At 43.7% G+C, this 22,101-nt stretch overlaps 1 protein-coding gene across 9 annotated transcripts in view; it reads right to left on the bottom strand.

The window, feature by feature from the left end:
* Nucleotides 1-7,741: 7,741 nt before the first annotated feature.
* The window catches only part of IFNAR2 (interferon alpha and beta receptor subunit 2), a 92,759-nt gene continuing 78,399 nt past the window's right edge, over nt 7,742-22,101 (bottom strand). For 5 of the 9 annotated variants that reach the window (XM_027773966.1, XM_027773967.1, XM_027773972.1 and 2 more), the window contains one exon: nt 18,998-19,974. In XM_027773966.1, the coding sequence (XP_027629767.1) occupies nt 19,744-19,974 (231 nt within the window). In that variant the 3' untranslated portion in view covers nt 18,998-19,743. Of the gene's footprint in view, nt 8,129-18,997; nt 19,975-22,101 lie in introns of those variants that run through there. The other 4 variants (XR_003550297.1, XR_003550298.1, XM_027773973.1 and 1 more) reach the window with 2 other exon arrangements.

Raw genomic sequence — 22,101 nt, 5'->3', positions numbered from 1 at the left:
CTGGGTCTGGAACTCGAACCGCGGTCAACTACGTGGGAGTCCAGCGACATAGCCATTACTCTAACTGCTGGTCCCCCCTCCTTCTGTATCTTATACTTTTTATTTTGAAATAGTTAAAAATGGATAGAAGTTGTAAGGATTGTATGAAGACCTACTTTGTATCTTTAACCCAGATGTGTCAATTGGCCCTTGGTGTTTCTTAGAAAACGAGATGAGCCCATAATCAGGCTGTGGAGGGCTCAGCAGACAACCCTCATGCCCTGCCTGCTGAAATTCTGAGAACACAGGTGTGAATCACACACAGTGGCCACAGGCCAAGTTGTTACCAAATACAGTCTCCAGCTCATTGTCAGTTCTTTTTCTCTTTTCTTTTTCTTTTTCTTTCTTTCTTTCTTTTTTTTTTAAATTTTAATTTGTCCAGAGAGGAGGAGAGAGAAAGAGAGAGAAAGAAAGTGAGAAAGCAAGCCACCAGGTCCAGGACTCAAACCATGGTTGTTCATGTGGGAGTCTAGCATCCTTAACCACCAATGTCACCTGCCGGCCCCCATTGTCCATTCTTGGCCTCTTCTTTCTGACACTGACACAGGAGAAACTTCAATGTAAAGAATAACCTCTTCTAAGGATATTTTGGTTTTAGTGCATCATTACAGTTTATTATAAATCTGTTACCAAGACCAAAGATAATAAAGAGGAAGAGGCCCTAAGAATTGAAATTACAGCAACAGGTGAGGATAAAAGGGGAGTGTAACTATATAAAGTAATGTTTACAAGCTGGGACTCAGACAGGATCCATTCTAAAAGTACAAAGTGGGCACACCGCCAAACACGATTGTTCAGAGAGTAGCTAGAACCTTTCACAAAGAGTGTCGGCAAGTTTGTAGCACCAGAATGAACAAAGCATCTTCGGTGAGCTTTTGAGAGGCCACAGTGGCAGCAGGAAGAACAGAGAGGGTGGGCCCTTCACGCTGGGTAAAGGTGTTTTGGAAACCGAGAACCCAGAGCAAGCAAACCAATTCACCTGCTATTCTTGCTTCTGGGTTGGCCATCAAAGAGACAGATAGCCACTGGAATCAGAGCTTCCTAGTCCGCTGCATCTGTTCTAGTCTGTTGCAGCTGATGCAATGGATTAGAATTCACAGCCCAGACGAGCATAGGAAAGGGGCCTGCTGGGATGAATTTTCACCAATCAGGTGAGAAGATCCTCTAATTTCTGAAAAATGAGATGGTTGGGAGTGATGGGGAAGGGCCAGCAGAATGTGGACAAAGAAGGTGGGAAACCACAGAACAGATCGGGGTCCACACATCGAATGTTCCTTTTTGACCTGTAATGTATGGAATGTGAGGACAACGGGTTAGAGACTCATCTAGAGTTTCGGGAGATTTGCTAGGGGATGAAGATTTTGAGTTTGAAATGCAATACAGAGGCTTATTCAGCATTACGACAGGGAGCCAGCTAATCATCCACTCCTCTCTTTGAATGTCTACTCTCCACCCTTTTCAACGGGAATCAAAAATATGTATTTCTCAGGCGGGCCCAGTAGCACAATGGTTAAGGGAGCCAGATCCCGCATGGCTGACTGGGGTGCAAATCCTGGCCATGCTGACTTGAAAAACACGTTGTACGTTTGTTCCAAATCCCAACAGCACGGAGAAAGGATTGCAGCGTGATCACACCCCACTGGGGAATGCCTCTCTTTCTCTCTTTGGTGAACACACATGCCTTCTGGCAATAAAAAAAAAGGAAAAAGAAAAGTATGTATCTTTTTTTTTTTTTTTTTTAAGTTTTGCTATAGGGTATGTTGCACTAAGAGAGAGAGGGAAAATAAGAAATCGCCTCCCAGGGGATGGCCATGTCACAATCCCTTCTCTCTTCTCCTTTCAGGATTTTGGGCACACATGCACACATGCCTGGTGTATATTTCAAGCTGCTGAGTCTATGACTTGAACTGCAGAGTTGACCATTTGAGATCCAGCTGCCTAACTACCATGCCACCGGCTGGCCTGAAAAACATTTTTCTCTTGAATCCACTGGATTCACTCCTTGAATGCCCTTTCCCCATTTTCTTCTCCTTTATTTCCCTAAGTCAGTGTGGACACAGATTCTCTTTCCACCCTCCCACCCCCCATCACTCTTCTCTTTTGGTGGCAATGAGGCAGGAGAAGCCTCAGAGCTCATGCAGGGGAATCCTGACAACTCTGGATTGGCCAAAGGGCTGGCAGCAAAATTTATAAATGAGAAGGAGACTAAGGAAAAGGTAACAAAGAATTAGCTTAGGGAGGGGGAGTAAAAGCACGCAAAGCTTTTTTTAAAAGAGATTTTTGCTATAGGGTGCATGCACTTGCTAAAAGACAGAAAGACAGAGAGACAGAAAGTGGGAAATCACCGTCTAGGAGACATGACCACTCCACAATCCCTTCTCCTCCATTCTTCTCTCAGGATTTTGGGCACGCACACACATGCCCCTGGTGTGAGTTTTAAGCTGCCTGGTCTGAGACTCAAACCACGCTTGATTATGCAATATAACCGTTATGCCATCTGCTGGTCCCAGTATGCACAACTTTTAAGGAGAAATGTTTTTCCACCTCACAGTGAGTATCAAGGTCATTATAGACAGGAAGATGGGCCACGAAAATGGAAAACCTGAAAATGCAGTGGTCTTGGCAGACATCTTTTGGACCTTTGATGTTCTTGTTCCAAGTGCTGGGGGGAGGAGGTTTATGACATTGAGAAACATGCTTTAGAAGTGTGAAAGAAACTTCATCAAAATAGGCTTTCTAAGCCTTCATGAAATGGCCATGTAGAAGCCAGTTATCACTCAGATGGACTCTGATCCCCGCTAATTACAACGTGTGGACAGATGCTGTAAACAGACAGGGTTTAAAGGTGCCAGACTCTGTGGATAACAGTCTGGCAGCTCTTCAAACACCTTTGTAAAAAGATTATCATATGATTCAACAATTCCACTCCTAGGTAAAACGCAGGAGAAAGGAAAGCGTATTCACACAAAAGCCTGCTCACATGTCCTGGCAGCACCATGCACTGTGTAGTCAAAATGTGGAAACCCAGTGCAGGACTGGTGGGCGGGTAGACAAACTGAGGCTTATTTGCAACTGGAGTATTATGCAGCTATAAAATCAAAGTGACACCCTGATACCTGCTATAGCATGATGAATCTCAATAATACTATGCTTAGTGAAAGAAGCCAGTCACGGAGGGTCACATACTACGTCGTCCCACTTCTATTAAATGTCCATTGACAGGAAAATAGATTAGTCAATGGACAGGGGGGCTGGCCAGGGGTGGGAGAAATAGGGAGTGGCTTCTCAGGGCTAAGGGGTTTCTTTCTGGGGTCCTGAAAATGTTCTGTAATGTAACACGGTGATTCTTGTACAACTTTGCAAATACACTATACACTTCAGGTTATATGCTTTGAAAGGGTGCGTTGTATGGTGTTTGAATGATTTCACAGTAAATGCTGAAACTGCAGTACACAGGATGCTGGGGCAGACCTGAGAAGGGCCACTGACGTGGCTTAGGGCACCGATCTTCCTGTGTGCTGGCACGACCGTGACTAGCAGTACTTCTCTGCACAACTTCCTGCCCAGGGAGTGCCTGCCCAGCACTGTGACCAGCCTGCAAAGCTTCCTCTGGTTTAAAATAGGAACCACCCAAGGGTGAGCACTCCCTCGTTTTCTTTGGCCAATGCAGTTTGTTGTCATTTTTTAAAAGCCATATTTCCTAGCCATGAGATCTACATGTAATTTTTAAAAAGTTAAAAAAAGAAAGATTGGGAACCAGCAGCTAGCGTAATGGCTATGTCGCTGGACTTCCACGTAGTCGACCGCGGTTCGTGTCCCGGACCCGGTGGCTTAAAACTCACGCCGGGCGCGTGTGCGTGCGTGCCCAAGATCCCGAGAGGAGAATGGAGGAGAAGGGATTGCGGCGTGACCATCCCCCCTGGGGGGTGATTTCTCGCTTTCTGTCTCTATGTCTCTCTCTGTCTGTCTGGCGAGCGCACGCGCCCTACAGTGAAAATCTCTCCGAAAAAAAAAAAAAAGAAAAAAAAAAAAGAAAAAAAAAAAGAAAGATTGATTTTTTAAAAAAAGTTTATGTATTTCTTCCATGAGCAAGAGAGACAGATGCACCCACATAGGTAAAGACTCAGGCATCCTGAGCAGGGTCTCGATGCCCCGGTCCCTAGCATCTGCTAACCTCAGATTTCGGGCACTGTACACCCAGGGTACTCAGGGCGGGGTCTAACGCAGTCCTGGAAAATTAGCCTCCCAGAGTATTGCAATTTTACCACTGGGCCATTATCTAATCCTCAATATTGATTTTTTTCCTTATGTTTTTTTTTCTTGCAATATTTGGTTCACCCTTATCACAGTTTCCACTTTTAAATTATTCACCTTTTGGTAAGAATGAAGTCAACATAGATAGCATTTCTGCTGACTCTGAAAGCAGCAAGCGAACTCCTGTGATGGCTGCAGCCTGAAGAGCTATCTTGGCAGGAATTCTGAGAGCTGATTTTTGAAGAAAAACCAAATTTGGAGCACTGTAACCCCTTAATTCTCACATCTACTTTTTAGGATAATCAGAGCATCAGGACCAAGAACATTCAACCTAAAACTGAATGTAGAACTCCCCGACACTGAGCTTCTCTAAACAGCCAAAGAGCTAGATTTTAAAAGCTTATTTGATTTAAAAAAATAAAAAACAAAAAACAGGGAACCTGCAGTTAGCGTAATGGCTATGTCGCTGGACTCCCACGTAGTCGACCGTGGTTCGCATCCCAGACCCAGTGGCTTAAAAATCACACCAGGCGCGTGTGCGTGTGTGCCCAAGATCCCGAGAGGAGAATGGAGGAGAAGGGATTGCAGTGTGGCCATCCCCCCTGGGAGGAGATTTCTCGCTTTCTGTCTCTATGTCTCTCTCTCTGTCTGTCTGGCGAGCGCACGTGCCCTACAGCGAAAATCTCTCCAAAAAAAAAAAAAACAAAAACAAAAAACAAAAAACTTCACTGTCGGTCCTTGTGCTCAAAGATGGCTTTTACTATTAAAACAAAGTTTATTCCCAAGGGTATGATTTTTAACCTATTCTTTGGGTGCTAACTAAAGACTATATTTTAGTAATATCAAATAAAAATATTAAAAGCAAAGAATAGAGCTGAGATGCTGTAAAATTCTCAGTGACTTCTGATACACCACTGACAATGAAAAACAACTCAATGTTAAACTAGTCAGGTGTCTTAGTCTGCTTGAGCTGCTATAACAAAATACCTTAGACTAGGTCATTTATAAACAATAGAAATCTATTGACCCTGAAGAGTTCAAAATCAAGGTACCAGCGTGGTGAGGACCTGCTCCTCATCAATGGTGGCTTCTGTGTGTCCTCACCATGTGGCAGAGAGAAAAAGCTCTCTCACATCTGGTTTATAAACTCAGTAATCTCATTGTAAGGTCTGCCCCATGACCTAATCACCTCCCAAAGGTGGAACCTTTCTCTCTCTCTAGTATTGGCCAGGTCTCACTGTGTTGCAATCTTCCTACTTCATCTTCTCAAGTACCTGGACTACAGGTGCATGCCAGTGTGATCAGATTTTAGGGTGGGCAGGGAACTAAACCCACGACCCCTGCTTGCCAAGTAGCGGTATTAATCACCATGTGCTATTGCAGCTGGGCCCCCACTTCTTGACACAATGGGGACTAGATTTCAGCACATACATTGGAGGCCACACACATTAGACTGCAGCATTAGGATCATCCGTACAGAACCCAGCCCTTTTCTTTTACCTGAAACATTTTTACTGGTTTTGTTCACTCTTGCGTATGTTTTATGGCATTTTAATGTACAGTTCTCTGTTTAATCTGCATGTGCAGTTATCACATGTTTAAGAAGGCTTCAGTTTGCTACTGTTTATTATCCACCAATTCAACAGCTATTTCTTGGTCCTAGCTATTAACTGCTAGGCACGGCTGGGTGCTGGTATGAAAAAGGACAGCAGAGTGGAGAGCTACTTCCCTTGTGTCCAGTGGTGGGCTGCTGAGAATGCTGCAGCCACCTGGGGAGAGGTGTCCATCACACCAGGATGATGGGTGGGGTGTGACATTTCCCAGAGATGCTCACTCCCCCTTGAGAAACAACCTGAGTTAACGTCTAACTTCGGTGGATGCCTAGGGCAATGAGGGGACCCAGTTAGTCAGGCATTAAAAGCAAGAATGACCTCTTTTTTTTTTTTTTTTTTAAGGTTTTTGCTATAAGGCGTGTGCGCTCACCAGGCAGACAGAGAGAGACAGAGAGATAGAAAGCGAGAAATCACCCCCCCGGGGGGGGGAATGGCCATGCCGCAATCCCTTCTCCTCTCGGGATCTTGGGCACACACGCACATGTGCCCGGCGTGAGTTTTAAGCCACCAGGTCCGGGACGCATTAAAATAAATAAATAAGAGAGAAAAATGAAAGGGGAAGGGAGAGGAAGGAACTTTTGACAGGATCTCATGATGTCTCAATCCTTCTGCCCCAGCCTCCGAATTAGCTAGGATTATAGCTGCACTCAAACACACCTGGAGTGTTCAGGTTGGCCCAGGAACCAAACCCATGCCCCCTGTATGGCTTCCAGTCCCCCCATCAGTGCTGCTACCTGTTCTCTACTGCTGCAGCTGGGAAGAATGTCCTTTTTTTTTTTTTTTTTTTTTAAGGTTTTTGCTATAAGGCGTGTGCGCTCACCAGGCAGACAGAGAGAGACAGAGAGATAGAAAGCGAGAAATCACCCCCCCGGGGGGGGGAATGGCCATGCCGCAATCCCTTCTCCTCTCGGGATCTTGGGCACACACGCACATGTGCCCGGCGTGAGTTTTAAGCCACCAGGTCCGGGACGCGAACCATGGTCAACTATGTGGGAGTCCAGCGACATAGCCATTACGCTAACTGCTGGTCCCGACCTCTTTGCAGGCCTGAGAACAGGAGAACTTATGGAGGTGCAGGTAAAGGTGCTTACAACTTACTGTACCTTCTCTGCTGCTACAGGGGGTTCTCCACCTTGGTGGCCTCTTGGAATGAATGACCTGGGGAGTTTTAAAAAACACTGATACTGGAACCCTAGCCCAGAGAGCTGGACTTCATTGGTAATGGACACTGACATTTCTAAAACTCCCCAGGTGGCCACCATGTGCAGTTAGGGCCGAGACCCACAGTTGTGAAAAGGAGGACAGGGGTGTCTTGGAGGCTAATGTTGTTTCAGGGGGTAGGGCAAGAGCCCTGTGAGGAAGGATAGTGAGAGCCTTTTGAAAGGCTGGGCTGCTGGAAAGAGTCAGCGAAGGGGAAAGAAGGGGAAGAGGTGAAGATGGCTTGCACCCGTTTTCCCTCAGGGGGCCTCTCAGGCAAACTGGGCCCATGTTTTCAGGTAGAATGTCTCAGTGGTGGACCACGAGATGCCCTGCTGAAACCCTGCTAGTGATGGGCATTGTCTCACAGGTGGGGTTCGTCCCTCCTTCACTTCCTGGTGTGCAGGCAGGAAGTGAAGTGCTAAGCATTTGCAGTCTCAGCAGCTGGCTGCCCACATCCTCCTAACACAGTGGGGCTCCAGCCCAGAGATGCAGCAGGGGTTAAAAATCCACCCTGCATACCTGCAGGTCACAAGGGCCTGGCCCTTACCACACATCCAGGAAGAAGTAGTTTTTAAAATATTTTTCTCCATGCCAAGACATGTGTTCTATTTTCATTAATCATACAAATAGTTTTCTATAATATCCCAGGGCACACAAGAGAATTTGGCAGTCTGATTTGGGGTGTGTGTGTGTGTGTATGTGTCACCTAGGACCCTCAGGCTGGTGACATTGGTCCAGAGTGCCCGGGGAGTGCACAGTGCAGCTTGTGGCTGACGTTCATCTTGCAGGTGTTTCTTCCACATCACCACTGGGGTCTTAAAGATGACAGGACGAGGAATCCTCCAGGTGCTTAGGAAATTTCACGGAGCTTCTTCTGATCAATGGTCTCTTTGGTTGGCAGTGTCTCTTGCGTCTCTATTTTCTTCAGCTTGGCCTTATCAAAGCTGGTGATTTCCTTCACGTGCAGATTGTCTGCCCTTTTATATTTTTAGAGACATTTTTGCTATAGGGGGCATGACTGGCTGGGGAGACAGAGAGACAAAGAGACAAAAAGTGAGAAATCACCCCCCCAGGGGAGATGGCCATGCCACAATTCCTTTTCATCCATTCTCCTCTCAGGAGTTTGGGCCCAGATGCACACACGCCTGGCTTGAGTTTCAAACCACTAGGTCTGGAACTCGAACCACGATGGGCCATGTGGGAGTCCAGTGATGTGACCATTATGCCATCTGTTGGTCCCTGTCTGACCTTTTCTTGAAGCAGTCTGTGACGACTTGCTCTGAGCACAGGCTCCTGGGACTCCCACACCTGTAACTGCAGGAAGAGACCCTAGACGGGGGTGGGGGGTAGTTCTTAATGAGGCTTTTCTGTCTGCTTTGGCCTTTTGTTATGTACTTTCAGAGGTTCCTGTTGAAGGTTCAACCACAAAGAATAAATGAGATAATATACATAAAGTATTTATTGCAAAGCCCGGCATGTAATAAGTAATGGTATCTTTGTCAATGTTACTATTATTTTAATTGACAGAGGGTGTATGTGCTCACAGAGAGAAGTGGAGAGATGGAGAGAGAGAGGGGAAGAGAGGGGGAGACAACAACTCCCAATGAGGCATGGTCATGCTGCAATCTCTTCTTTCACTTCTCCATCCTTGTTGGGACTTAGGGCATGCATGCACACATGCCCAGCATATTTTTTAAGCCTCTGGGCTAGGAGTTGAACAGTGGCCAACCACTTGGGATTCACCAACTCCCTTAACCACTTGACAATGGGCTGACTCTCTTGTTACTTATTTAAAAAGAAGAGAGAGAGAGAGAGAGAGAGAGAGAGAGAGAGAGATTCAAGTACATTTGAGGAACAACTGTTGTCTTGGAGAGACTTGAGCAATCCCGGAGAAAAGTACATGAGTAGAGTTGGCAAGAATGTAAGTCAAAAGGCATCAGCTGAACAGACAGTCGCTCAGGAGTTGGTTCCTTTCACTGTCCTTCCAGAATCCCCCTGGTGTCGTTAAAATGCCATTTGTTCTCCTGTGTCCTCCCAAGTGAACCCCACACAGGCTCAGCCCACCTCGCTCCTCAGCTAACGTAGACTGTGTACTAGGGCACAGTGCTCAGCGTGCCTCTGCTGTTTGGAGACCCCTTTCAGTGTGTACCATCCCCTCATGATGTCCCCCAGGAACACCCTCCTTGTCGGACTGGAGAGGAAATGTTACCTCCAGATAGAAGGGTACTGGGACAAAACAATTTATAAGGGTAAGTAGCAAAATAAATGTGAAATACTTGAACAGATTTTTTTTCCCCTTGAGACAAAGACCCTTGACAATTTTGATAAAATACTATATATTTTTATATGATTTTTAGAAAGAATTACTTAACTTTATTCATTTATTATTTTAATTTGACCAGAGTGGAGGTGGGGGTGGGAGAGGGAAAGTGAGAAAGTAAGCCACCAGGTCCAGGACTCAAACCTGGTAGACTGTGTGGGAGTCCAGCACCCTTAATCACCACGCCACCTGCCAACGCCAACAAAATACTGTATATTTTGAACAATACAGGAATTGGATACATGTAATGATGACTATTTGAAAGCATTTGTATATCCATTACAAATTTCTCCAACTTTTATTTAAAACATTTAAAATCTTTCGAAGAGTTGAGCTGGGCTAGCAGATGGTGTGGTGTTAAGGTGCTGGACTCCCACATGGCTTACAGTGATTCAAGTCCAGGTCCTGGTGGCTTGAAATATCATGCCGGGTGCTTGTGTGTGCATATCCAAAATTCCACGGAGAGAACGGAGGAAAACAGATAATGGCATGGACATCCCCTTTGGGAGGTGATTTCTCACTTTCCCTGTCTCTGTTTTTCTCTGGTGAGCTCACATGTCTATGACAAAAACTGTAACCAAAAAAAAAAAAAAAGAAAAAAAAAAAGAAAGAAAGAAGAGGAAAGTCGAATGCTCATATATCCTTAATGTTTTATGTAGAATCACAATTAAAACTTGGCATATTTGTTTTCACTCTCTCTCTCTAAACACACACACCTCTTAATTTCTCTAACATTTGGATGCGTCTTACAATTGGTAGTGAGGTATATGTGACAACATTTTCCTTTATTTTTATAACTTATAACTTATGGTATCTAAAATTCAATAGTTCTCCTATGGCTCCGACAATTGAATTTTAGATGCCATTAGTTATAAGTTATAAAAATTTTGATTTTGAAATTATATTCTTAAGTGCATATACACTTGGAACTTACAATTTTTTAAAAATTTTAATTAATTTATTTTTTGTCATAGGGTGCATGCTCTTGTCCGAGAGAGACATAGAGAGAAGGAAAGTGAGAGATCCAACCTCCCCCACCCCCCACCCCCTCCACCAGGGCAACGGCTATGGCACAATTCCTTCTCCCTTGTCCGGTTGGAATTTTGGGCATGCATGCATATGTACTTGGTGAGATTCTTTTTTTTTCTCTTTTTTTGGAGAGGTTTTTTTTGCTATAGGGTGCATGTGCTCGCCAGACAGAGAGAGACAGAGACAGAAAGCGAGAAATCACCCCCCAGGGGGGATGGCCACACCGCAATCCCTTCTCCTCCATTCTCCTCTTGGGATCTTGGGCATGCACGCACACGCTCCCAGCATGAGTTTAAGCCACCAGGTCCGGGACTTGAACCCCGGTCGACTACGTGGGAGTCCAGCGACATAGCCATTATGCTAATTGCTGGTCCCTTGGTGAGATTCTTAAGTCTCTGAATCGGAGACTTGAACTACAGTAGACCACGTCAGAATCCACCACCTTACCACTAAACCACCTGTTGGCCTACATTTAGAACTTTTTCAAACTTCCTGGCAAACTGAAACTTTTAATGGTTATACAGTGGTCCTCTTTAACTCTCAATACTTTGTGCCTTGATGTATATTTTGTATGGCATTAACATGCAAAATCAGCTTTCTTGGTTAGATTTTTTTCTAATATATCTTTAGCCGTGTTTTAAATATATATATATTTATTTCATCATTGTTATCATTATCATTTTTAAGTTTGCTATAGGGCACATGTGTGCTCACCAGAGAGAGACAGAGCTAGAAAGAGAGGGAAAGTGACAAAAGCAAGCCACCAGGTCTGGGCTTGAACCATGGTTGGCCCCATGGGAGTCCAGCCATATGCCGGCCCCTCTGTAGCCCTGTTTTTTACTCCAATTTTCCTATACTCTTATGTTTTCAGTGGGTTTTTGAAACCAGCTAAATCATTTACTATCATTTAAAAAAATATAGTCTGACAATCTTGTCTCTTGCTGGATCATTTTGTCTGTTTACTTCTGAATTAATTTTATTATATTACTTTATGTCCCTTGATTGTTCTGCCTCTTTTTTTAAGGACTTTTTTTTCTTATCAGAGTAATCTCATAACTGAGTAATTTTTCTTTTTCCACTGACTTTAATTTTTAGTTGACACATTAAAATTTTATGTAGTCAAGGGAGTCTTTCATGAGGTCTTAATATAAGTATTCATTGTGGAATGCCTAACTAGAGCTAAGTAGCATGTATTACCTCACACACTTGTCATGGTTTGTGGTAAGAACATTTTTTAAAAGAGGTTTTGCTATAGGGCGTGTGCGCTCTCCAGAAAGACAGAGAGAGACAAAGAGACAGAAAGCGAGAAATCACCCCCTAGGGGGGATAGCCACGTCGCAATCCCTTCTCCATCCTCTCGGGATGTACGCCCACGCGCCCACCATCAGTTTTAAGCCACCGGGTCCGGGACTTGAACCGCGGTGGACTACATGGGAGTCCAGCAACATAGCCATTACGCTAACTGCTGGTCCCAAGAACATTTCATGTCTATTTTCTTAGTGGCTGCAGGAATATAATGCATTGCTCTCAGCTGTCGTCACCACGTTATACAGTAGCGCTCTATTGTATACCGTCCCTGCTTGTTTGGGTTGTCCAGCGTGTTTACCAATTTCTTTCCTATGTTTCTTCTTAATATCACAACGTCCATCTGGGATCAGTTTCCTTCTCCTGAAATAATTCTTTAGATCTGTATCTTTTGATGTCACACTCAGCTTTTGTTTGAGTGTTTTATATTATCCCTTTTCCTCGAAGATATTTTTTATAGGGCACCAATTCTAAGTTGATGAAATGTTTGGTGCACATGGAAGGTATTTCATCACTTTTTGGCTTCTAGTCGTGCTAAGAAATCATCTGTGAGTTAATTGGTTTTCCTTTAAAGGTAGTCTGTCTTCTGTTTAGGGTGTCCTCTAGTTTCACAATGATGTGATTTCTTCCCATTTATCCTGACTGAAGTTTGTTGAGATTTCTGAAATTTGTAGACCTGTGTCTTTTACCAGACATTATCTTTTCAAGTATTTAAATATTCCTTATTTCTTACCTTTTCTTCTGAGACTCTGATTAAGCATGTAATAGATCAGGCCAGCAGGAGCTATGGTGGTTAAGGTGCTGGATCCCACATGGGCAACTCTGCAATTTGAGTAGTGGACCCAGTGGCCCGAAAATCATACTGGGTGCATGTGTGTGTGTGTGTGTGTGTGTGTGTGTGTCCAAAATGTCAAGAGGAGGATGGAGGAGAAAGGGATGGCCGTCTCACCTGGGAGGTGATTTCTCACTTTCCTTCTCTCTGTGTCTCTCTCCAGGGAGTGCACAGGCCTTTTGGCAAAACATCTAGGAAAAAAACAAAAACCAAAAAACCAAAGCAAAACAAAAAACATGTAATAGATCATCTCACTATACCTTGTACCTCAATTGGTCATGTTTTCCATAATTTTACTTCTCTATACTGCACCCTGGAAAATCACTTAAAAAAAAAAAGTAAAATAGAAAACTCTCTACTACTTTTGGTGGGAATGTAGATTAGTCTAACCTCTGTGGAAAACAATATGGAGATTCTCAGAAACCTACAAATAGAACTTCCATATGAGCCAGCAATCCCACTTCTTGGTATTTACCCAAAGGATAAGAAAACACTAAATCAGGACCAGCAGTTGGAGTAATGGCTATGTCCCTGGACTCTCATGTAGTCAACTGCGACTAGAGTCCGAGACTAGAGTCCCCGACTTGGTGGCTTAAACTCACGTCGGATACATGTACGTTCGTGTCCAACATCCCGATAGGCGAATGGAGAAGGCATTGCAGCATTGCCATCCTCCTGGGGGCATATTTCTCGCTTTCTGACTCTCTGGCGAGTGCCTGTGCCCGATAGCAAAAATCTCTCCAAAAAAAAAAGCCAAAAGCCCAAAAACCCAAAACAAACGAAAAAATAATAATAAAAGAAAACACTCAATCAAGAAGACATCTGCACATCCATGTTTATTGTAGCAGTATTTATAATTGCTAAAACATGGAACCAACCTAGATGTCCCAAACTGATGACTGGGTTGAAAAATTGTGGCACATTTACTATGGAATGTTACACAGCTATACAAAATAATGAAATCCTATGGTTCAACTCTAAATGGATAACTATAGAAGATTTAATGTTGAGGGACCAGCAGTTAGCATAATGGCTATGTCGCTGGACTCCCACGTAGTTGACTGCGGTGGGAGTCCTGGACCGGGCGGCTTAAACTCACGCCGGGCGTGTGTGCGTGCATGCCCAAGATCCCGAGAAGAGAATGGAGGAGAAGGGATTGCAGCGTGGCCATCCCCCCGGGGGGTGATTTCTTGCTTTCTGTCTCTCTGTCTCTCTCTGTCTTTCTGGCAAGCACACATGCCCTATAGCAAAAACCTCTCAAAAAAAAAAAAAAAAGATTTAATGTTGAGTGAAGTGAAGTGAACCATGCTTTAAAAGATACTCATTATATATCCCCAGTCAGTTTGTACTGAACGTCTGCACTTTTATGGCAGAGGTTGAGTGATCTGAAGACGTGTTGGTGGAGAGGATCAGCGTGGATGCTAGTGACAGTAAAGAAGGAAGTGATTGGTAGAGAGTGGGGTGGATGATGGGTAAGACACACACACACAAGAAAAAAGATTATAAATGACAAACTTGTTTACAAGAGAAAAGACAAATCAAACCTTTTTGTTAGTATTGTTCAAAATATTGTATTGTATTGTATATTGTATCGTTTGCAAATAGTGTGTATTTATTAACTTATCTGTCATCCAAAGAACACTTTGCCTAAAAGAAAGTTCTGATTATTGTCTAAAATGTTCACAGTCTTTTGCGAAATTGTAATTTTTCATTAATTTGTGAACCATTGTTATAAATATCACTTTTATTTTTGGTATGTGTGAAATTGCAACTGAAACTTATTTTGTCAATGTTTTTTGAATGAAGTGAATAAAGTTTTTGTTTGTAAAAAGTAAAATAATCTTTATTTTGACAACCTAATTGCATACATATTAAACGCTAAGGATTCTATGAAAAAACTACTCAGTAAGTTTAACAAGACCTCAGGATATAATTTAAAAAAATTAATGGTACTTGTCATATGTGCAGCAAACATTAAAAAAATGTTAAAAACTCAGTGACAAAGCTACTCTCCCTATGATTAATTTTGTGTGTTAATCACTGATATATGGTCAAATACTAGTGCCTCCCCCCACCCCCAGGGCATATATGCTCACTGAGAGAAAAGGAGAGGGAGAAGAAGAGGGGGAGAGAGAGAGAGAGAGAGAGAGAGAGAGAGAAACTACCCCCCCCCCCATGGGGCATGGATATGCCACAATTTCTTCTTCTCTACTCTATCCTGTCAGGATTTTGGGCATACATGCCAATGCACCCAGGGTATTTTTCAATCCACCAGGGCCAGGGTGGGATCCATGGTTGGCCATGGAATCTGGATCTTTTAACCACCAGCCCAAATATTAGTCTTGATGTTGCTGTGAAGGTCATGTTTTTTAAACATGAGGTTAAAATTTAAGTCAGTGGGTTTTAAAGTAGATTATATTCCATAATCTGAGTAGGTCTCATCCTGTTGACGATTTATGAGAAAGAAGACCGAGGGCACTTGAAGAGTTCATTCTGCCTCTGGACTGTCTTTGGACTCAAGGTGAAACATTACCTCTTCTCTAGTTTTCTAGCATTTTGGTTTATTCTGAAGATTTTGGACTTACTACTCTTCACAACTGTATGAACCAACTTCTTTTTATTTATTTTTTTAAGGAGATTTTTGCTATAGGATGCATGTGCTCACCAGAGAGAGAGACAGAGAGATAGAAAGCGAGAAATCATCTCCTAGGTCAATGGCCAAATTGTAATCCTTTCTTCTCCATTCTCCTCTGGGGATTTTGGGCACACATGCACATGTACCTGGTGTGAGTTTCAAGCCACTGGGACTGAGACTCAAACCATAGTCAGCCATATGGGAGTCCAGCTATGTAACCATTATGCCATCTGCTGGTCTCAGTATGAACCAATTTCTAAAAATAAACACACTGAATCGGTGTACACACACATACACACACATACATGAGGGGTCTTCAAAAACTTCACAGAAATTGTGTATTATGAAAAAAGTATGCATGCATTTCAATTTTTTTAACACTAAAATAAACTTGTACTTCAATTCGATTTGCTCATGAACTTTCTGAAGTCCCTTTGCATATATACAGATCCTATTGATTGGTTCTCTGGAGATCCCTGAGTAATACATTCCCCTTTCTGCCTGGCTCACCTATTCTCTCTTCTGCTGTTTCTAATCTCCTGTTAACACTGTCTTCTGGGGACCAGCAGGTGGCGTAGTGGTTAAGGCACTGGACTCCTACATGGTGAACTGCAGTTCAAATCTCAGACCTGGTAGCTTGAAACATACTGGGCACGTGTGTGTGCATGCGTGCCAAGAATCCCAAGAGAAGAATGAAGAAGGGATTCCAGCTTGTCCATCCCTCCCCTAGGGGGTTTCTTGCTGTCTGTCTCTCTGTTTTTCTCTCTCTTTGGCAAATGCATGTGCCCTGTAGCAAAATATCTCTCTCTCTCTCAAAAAAAAAAAAAAAAAAAAAAGGCTGTCTTCTGACTTTTAAAACTTTATCAGTTTTTTTATGACTAGGGGTATTCAGTCCCTCCACCAAACTGTTCAGTCATTCCTTCGAATGTAGTAGATTGGAATTTTTTAAAAATTTAGTTTTTAAAAAATTCTTTTGGTAACCTCTTCCAGAGTTAACTACTTCCACTGCAGGTGATGAAAAGGCTCATCTTCTAATGTTGGCATGGCTATAAGCCTGCTCTTTCTATTTACTGCAACTCAGAATTAAAATTTTTTTTTTTTGGAGAGGTTTTCTCTATAGGGTGCGTGCACTCGCCAGACAGACAGAGAGAGAGACATAGAGACAGAAAGTGAGAAATCACCCCCCAGGGGGGATGGTCATGCCACAATCCCTTCTCCTCCATTCTCCTCTCGGGATCTTGGGCACGCATGCACACGCGCCCGGCGTGAGTTTTAAGCCACCGGGTCCAGGACGCGAACCGCGGTTGATTACGTGGGAGTCCAGCGACATAGCCATTACGCTAACTGCTGGTTCCCCAGAATTAAAACTTTTGATTCTTTCTGTTTGTTTTTAATATTCCAGTCCCAGAAGTAGTTTGCACTGTAGAAGTTATCTGAAGACAGTCGTATGCTTTCTAGTAGAGGTTTATAACCAGGCTCCAGCTTCTTCAGGAACACTACATGATGGATTTAGTTTAAATGTGTTAAACTCACGGGCATTCTGTCAAATGAGTCTAAATGCATTTTATTTTTAGACAACCTACATGACATATTTTTCTCTTAAAAACAATGCCTGTTAGAAATAGATCAGTCAGAATAAACGAAGCGCTCTAGATGATGTCATTCCCATTTGTCTTTAGTCCTGGTGTTTTGGGGATGACAAGCAGCAGTCAGTGATGACAGGTGACAGACCCAAGGTAACTGCCACATTTGTTAACATGTTCCCATTTCTAAACTATCCTTAAAGAAAATCTTATACGGGGTCACACCATCCTCATGGTAGTCCCGCAGAGCAACCATGCCATCTGGATTCATGTTTTCACCAATAAAGAACTGGTAGCTTTTGAAATTATTAAGAACTGAATTATCGAATTATTGAATTATTAAGAATATGCTTGATTTGTTCTATAGTCCCAGTCATAAAAGGTTTTACTCTTTCTGGCCTCTGCTCTTCAAGTTTGCCCTTGATTGATTTCGTATAATCTTTGATGTCATTCTTGTAGGCTTCTTTTGTGTAGTTGGCTTCCTGCAAGTGACGTTCATGACAATGTCAACACGAACAACTACTGTGCTTTCCTTTGCCCTCAGGGCCTTCAGTCAGGACATTTCCACCAATAAGCGAGTCATCAATGTTACCCTCTGTCCTACCGACCATCTTCCCCTCCACCTCCAGGCACAGCCAGACCGCGATCTCCCGAATCTTATAAATGAGATGGAGAACATCTCATTGCGGCTGATGAGGTGCCGGTAGATAATCATGATGGCGGCCGCAGGGAGATAAGGGCGGTGCTAGCTCTAGGAACCATCACAGAGACTGATACTTATTTTCCCGTTGGCATGTTTTTCAGTGTGGTCCCTGGAGTGAGGTCACTGAGATCAGAGCAGACCCATGGTGGACTCCCAACCCCATGTAACATGAACGAGAAACAAGTCTTGGTCATAAAAGGCACTGAGATTGGGGGTCTCTGGTACCATAGCAGAGCTGGATGATTCTGGCTTGTGCCTTCCTCACATGATCGGTGCCTTCTCACCCACTGTGAAATATGCTGAACACACTGGTGTTTCTGACAGTGTGTGTCAGTGCCTTGAGTCCCAGTGGGCCTGGTTTAGTTGTTTCTGTTAGCTCCTGCTCATGGTGCTTTCCTTCCGGGATTTGTGCTCTCTAACAGCTAACCTGGGGCTTCGTCTGACCACCTAGACAGTATGTTAGGGCTGCAGACTGAGTGAGGACCAGTTGAGGTGACACAGCAGAGATTTTGCCTCTTCACTGAGAAGCCAAAACTAAATGTTTCTTTGGATCCCCTGGTGGGTGTGTGTAGTGGCCTCAGTAAGGACTTCCTAGGATGTCAGGTTCTGGTATCCGTGAGTGTGACCTTATGTGGAGAAAGGGTCTGTGCAGATGTGACTGAGAATTTTGAGATGACTTTATCTCATGTACAACCATGAATGGCCTGAAAAGAGAGAAGCAGAAGGAGCTAGCCCCAAAACACAGCAGCTAGGTGCTGTACAGAGGAAGCCAGATCCCAAAGGCCCAGCAGGGTTTGAGTCCCAGACCATTGGCTTCATGCCGGGAATGCACTGGGTGTCCAGGATCCCGAGAGGATGGAAAATCAGAGGAAAAATGATTGAGGCATGACCAGTCCCATTGAAAGGTGTTTCTCTCATGTGTGTATATGCTATTTGGCATTAAAAAAAAGAAAAAGAAAGAAAGAAAAGCAGGGGAATATTGCACATGGACAGAGAAGAACAATTGATGTGAATTTGGGGGCAGAAATCTTTTGATAGATTTCTATAGAAACAATAAGAAGAAAGAAGCCAAGAAATCCTAATGTTAGGAAGAGGCAAGAAATGGATTTTCCTGAGAGCCTCCAGAGTCCTTTCTAATACCTTGATTTTGGCCCACAGTTATATTGATTTCAGACTTTTTTTTTTCAAGAAAGATTTTTGCTATAGGCTGTGTGTGCTTGCCAGACAGAGAGAGAGAGAAAGTGAGAAATCACCCCCCAGGAGGGATGACCATGCCACAATCCATTCTCCTCTCAGGATTGTGGGCATGCACATACACGTGCCTAGAGTGACTGTCAAGCCTCTGGGTATAGGATTTGAACCATGGTTGGGCATGTAGGATCCAGTGCCTTAACCACTATGCCACCTTCTGACCTCCTGATTTCAGACTTCTAAGCCAGCAAGATGGTGGTAACTTAATATAGCAACCCTTGGAAACCAAGGGATAGGGTAGGGACTCATTTATTACTACTTCACCCTGACACAGACAGAGTAGCTCTTTAGGATCTCTGGGATTTCAGATTTATGGGGAGGCCTCCTTTAGGACAACCTTGAGTAACTCCTGGGCTTCATCTTCTGTCCCCTAAGACCTGTGAGGCTGAGGACCCAGATGATGTTAGGACCATGTACCCAGCATGATGCCTGGCTGACCGCAGGACTAAGGAAGGTCTGTTGAATGCACATTAAACACGGCAAACCAGAGGCTCATTCGATAGCTGATGATTCCCCGAATGCAGCACCATGAATGCCTACAGATTAAATAGAGAACAAACTTTAATAGAGCACCAGGAATATATAAAACATTTAAGGTAGCAAGAGAAATCCAGACAAAGTATCCCTGAGAATGCAAAATGCCTGCCCACTTTAGAGCTGAGGTTATTTTTCAGATCCATCTATTGGCAATTTGGTGAGATCTGACAGGAGTTCCATTTTTATTCCACATTTTAAATACCTCTGTTTCTCAAAATTAAAATGTGGTCCTTATTTTAGTGAGCATAAGAGGCTGCAAATTATACTCTGAGCAGCCACCTTCTCTTTTTCCCTTTAAATCATTAAAGCCTTTAAAAAGTGGGGAGTTATGAATATGGAGTATTTTTGCCAAGTGAGCCTCTGTAACCGAGCTTTGGGATGTTTGGATGAGGCCAGCATCTGCGTGCCCAGGCTTGCGGTTTGCTTGTCACTCTGATCACCCCTAGGCGGATGTCAGCAGCAGGGGGTCGCTGTGGTCAGCTGAGTGTATGTCCATTGCAGAGACAAGCTTGTGGGGTCCCTGCCCAGATAGGGGCCTGAGGCCACTGCTGTCACCAGAATTCCGTTTGTTGCTCTCTGAGTCTTCTGTAATGACACTGAGTTTGTCGAAAACTTCATTCTCATCAGAGAGTGGGAAGAGCAGAAGTATGCTGTGATGAGGGTGGCCCAAAAACTGTGGGAGAAAAGAAGACAGCTATTCAAGTTTCCCATTTCTTTTTCTTGACTTACAAAGATCTTATATGAAACTTTTTGGCTGGAAAACATTATTATTATTATTATTCTGCTAGAGGGCGTGTGCACTTGCCAGAGAGACACAGACAGAGGGAGAGGAGAAAGTACTCCCCCTGCCCACTGCCAGAGGGAGTGGTCACACCACAGTCCCCTCTCCTTTTATCTCCTTCCTTTGAGGATTTTGGGCACTTGTGCACATACAACTGGTGTGTTTCTCATACTTCTGGGTCAGCCATGTGGGATCTGGCTCCCTTAGCCACTAGGTCACAGACATGGCCCCACAATTTTTTTTTTTTTTTTTTTTTTTACTTTTTATTGTAAGTGCCAGAAGGCACATGGGCTTGCCAGAGAGAGAGTAAAAAATATCTAGAGAAAGCACCTTCTGATGGGGTGTGGTCATACCACAAACCTTTTTCTTCCATTTCTCCACCCTGTTTGGATCTGAGGCATGAACATACACATGCCTGGCATGTTTTTCAAGCCACTGGGGCCAGAATTTGAACTGTGGTCAGCATCGTGGGATACAGCACCCTTAACTTCTGAGCTACAGGTTGGCCCTGGAAAACACTTATGTTTAAAATGACAATAACAGTATAGTGGGTCCTTAAACACATTAAAACTAGAGGGACCAGCAATTTGGTTATGTCATTGGATTCCCACATAGTTGACTGCTATTCGAGTCCCAGATCCCACACTTAAAACTCATGCCAGGTGTGTATGCATGTGTGTGAGTGCCCAAAATCCTGAGAGAAGAATGGAGGAGAGGGGATTGCAGCATGGCCACTCCTGGGAGTGATTTCTCACTTTCTGTATGTCTCTCCAGCAAGTGCATGTGCCATATTGCAAACAATGTCTAGGCAAAAAAAAAAAAAAAAAAATCAAACTAGGATTACCATGTGACCCAGCAATTCCACTCCTAGGTATATGGCCCAAACAGTTGAAAGCAAGGTGCTGAGGAGATATTTGTTCACCCATGTTCATGGCAGCACTGTTCACAACCACCAAAGAGTGGAAGCAATTCAAGTATTTGTCCACAGATGGATGGAGAAGCAGAATGTGGTCTAATCATACAACTATTCAGTCTTAAAAAGGAAATTCTGACACATGCTCCAACAAGATACACTCTGAAGGCATTATGCTAAGTGAAAGAAGACAGACATGCACCAAAAAAAAAAAAAGAGAGAGAGAGATTCTGTATGATTTGGCTTCTCTCAGGGACCCAGAATAGTCAAATTCTTAGAGACAGAAAGTAGAATAGGGATTTCCAGGGGCTTAAGGGAGGAGAAACAGTGAGTTACTGTTTAACAGGTAGAGAATTTCAGTTTTAGAAGATACAAACGTTCTGGAGATGGATGGTGATGACGGCTGCATGACAACACGAGTTTACTACAATTGAATTGCACATACTCCTCAAACTGGTAAAGGTGGTAAATATTATGTGTATTCTACCACACACACACACACACACACACACACACACACACACGTGACACTAAATCTGCAACTCATTTGTAAGCAATCATAGGTCACGCTCCAAGAGTTCCTCTTTCAGTCTGATCACGATGCCGTGGGGCTGCCACAGCCTGAGTGTCATTTCCTCCAGGAAGCAGGGATGTGGGAGGTCCTGAAGAATAACCAATAGCATCTCCCCTACATCGCTAGCTGAGCTAGGGGACTTCTCTGGGTGTTTTCCAGCAGTATGCATGCACCCCAATTTTAGCCCTTAGCCCCGCACCATCCCGTATGATAGCCACAAGCCACATGTGACCACTGGCCAGTTGAAGTGCACCTACATGTGTGAGACACATACCAGATACCACTTGGTAGCAAAAAAGAATGTAAACTATCTCAATAATTAAAAAAAAATTAATTACATGTTAAAATGATGGCATTTTACTGTGCTTGTCTCAGCTCTGATTTCTAGTACATTCCATCTGTCCTTTCCTGTCTGACCTGTTTCTTTGATGGCCAATTGGAAGCAAGAATAGCAGGGGAGTTGTTTTACTTCCTCTGGGTTCTCGGTTATCAGCTGACTGTGGTGTAATCCTTCTACCCAGAGTGAAGGGCC

The sequence above is a fragment of the Tupaia chinensis genome, unplaced genomic scaffold (assembly GCF_000334495.1).
Source record: "Tupaia chinensis unplaced genomic scaffold, TupChi_1.0 Scaffold000392_1, whole genome shotgun sequence".
In the NCBI taxonomy this organism is placed as follows: Eukaryota; Metazoa; Chordata; class Mammalia; order Scandentia; family Tupaiidae; genus Tupaia; species Tupaia belangeri.
The sequence above is the reverse complement of the archived record's forward strand: the minus strand, read 5'-3'. Positions and strand labels throughout refer to the sequence as shown.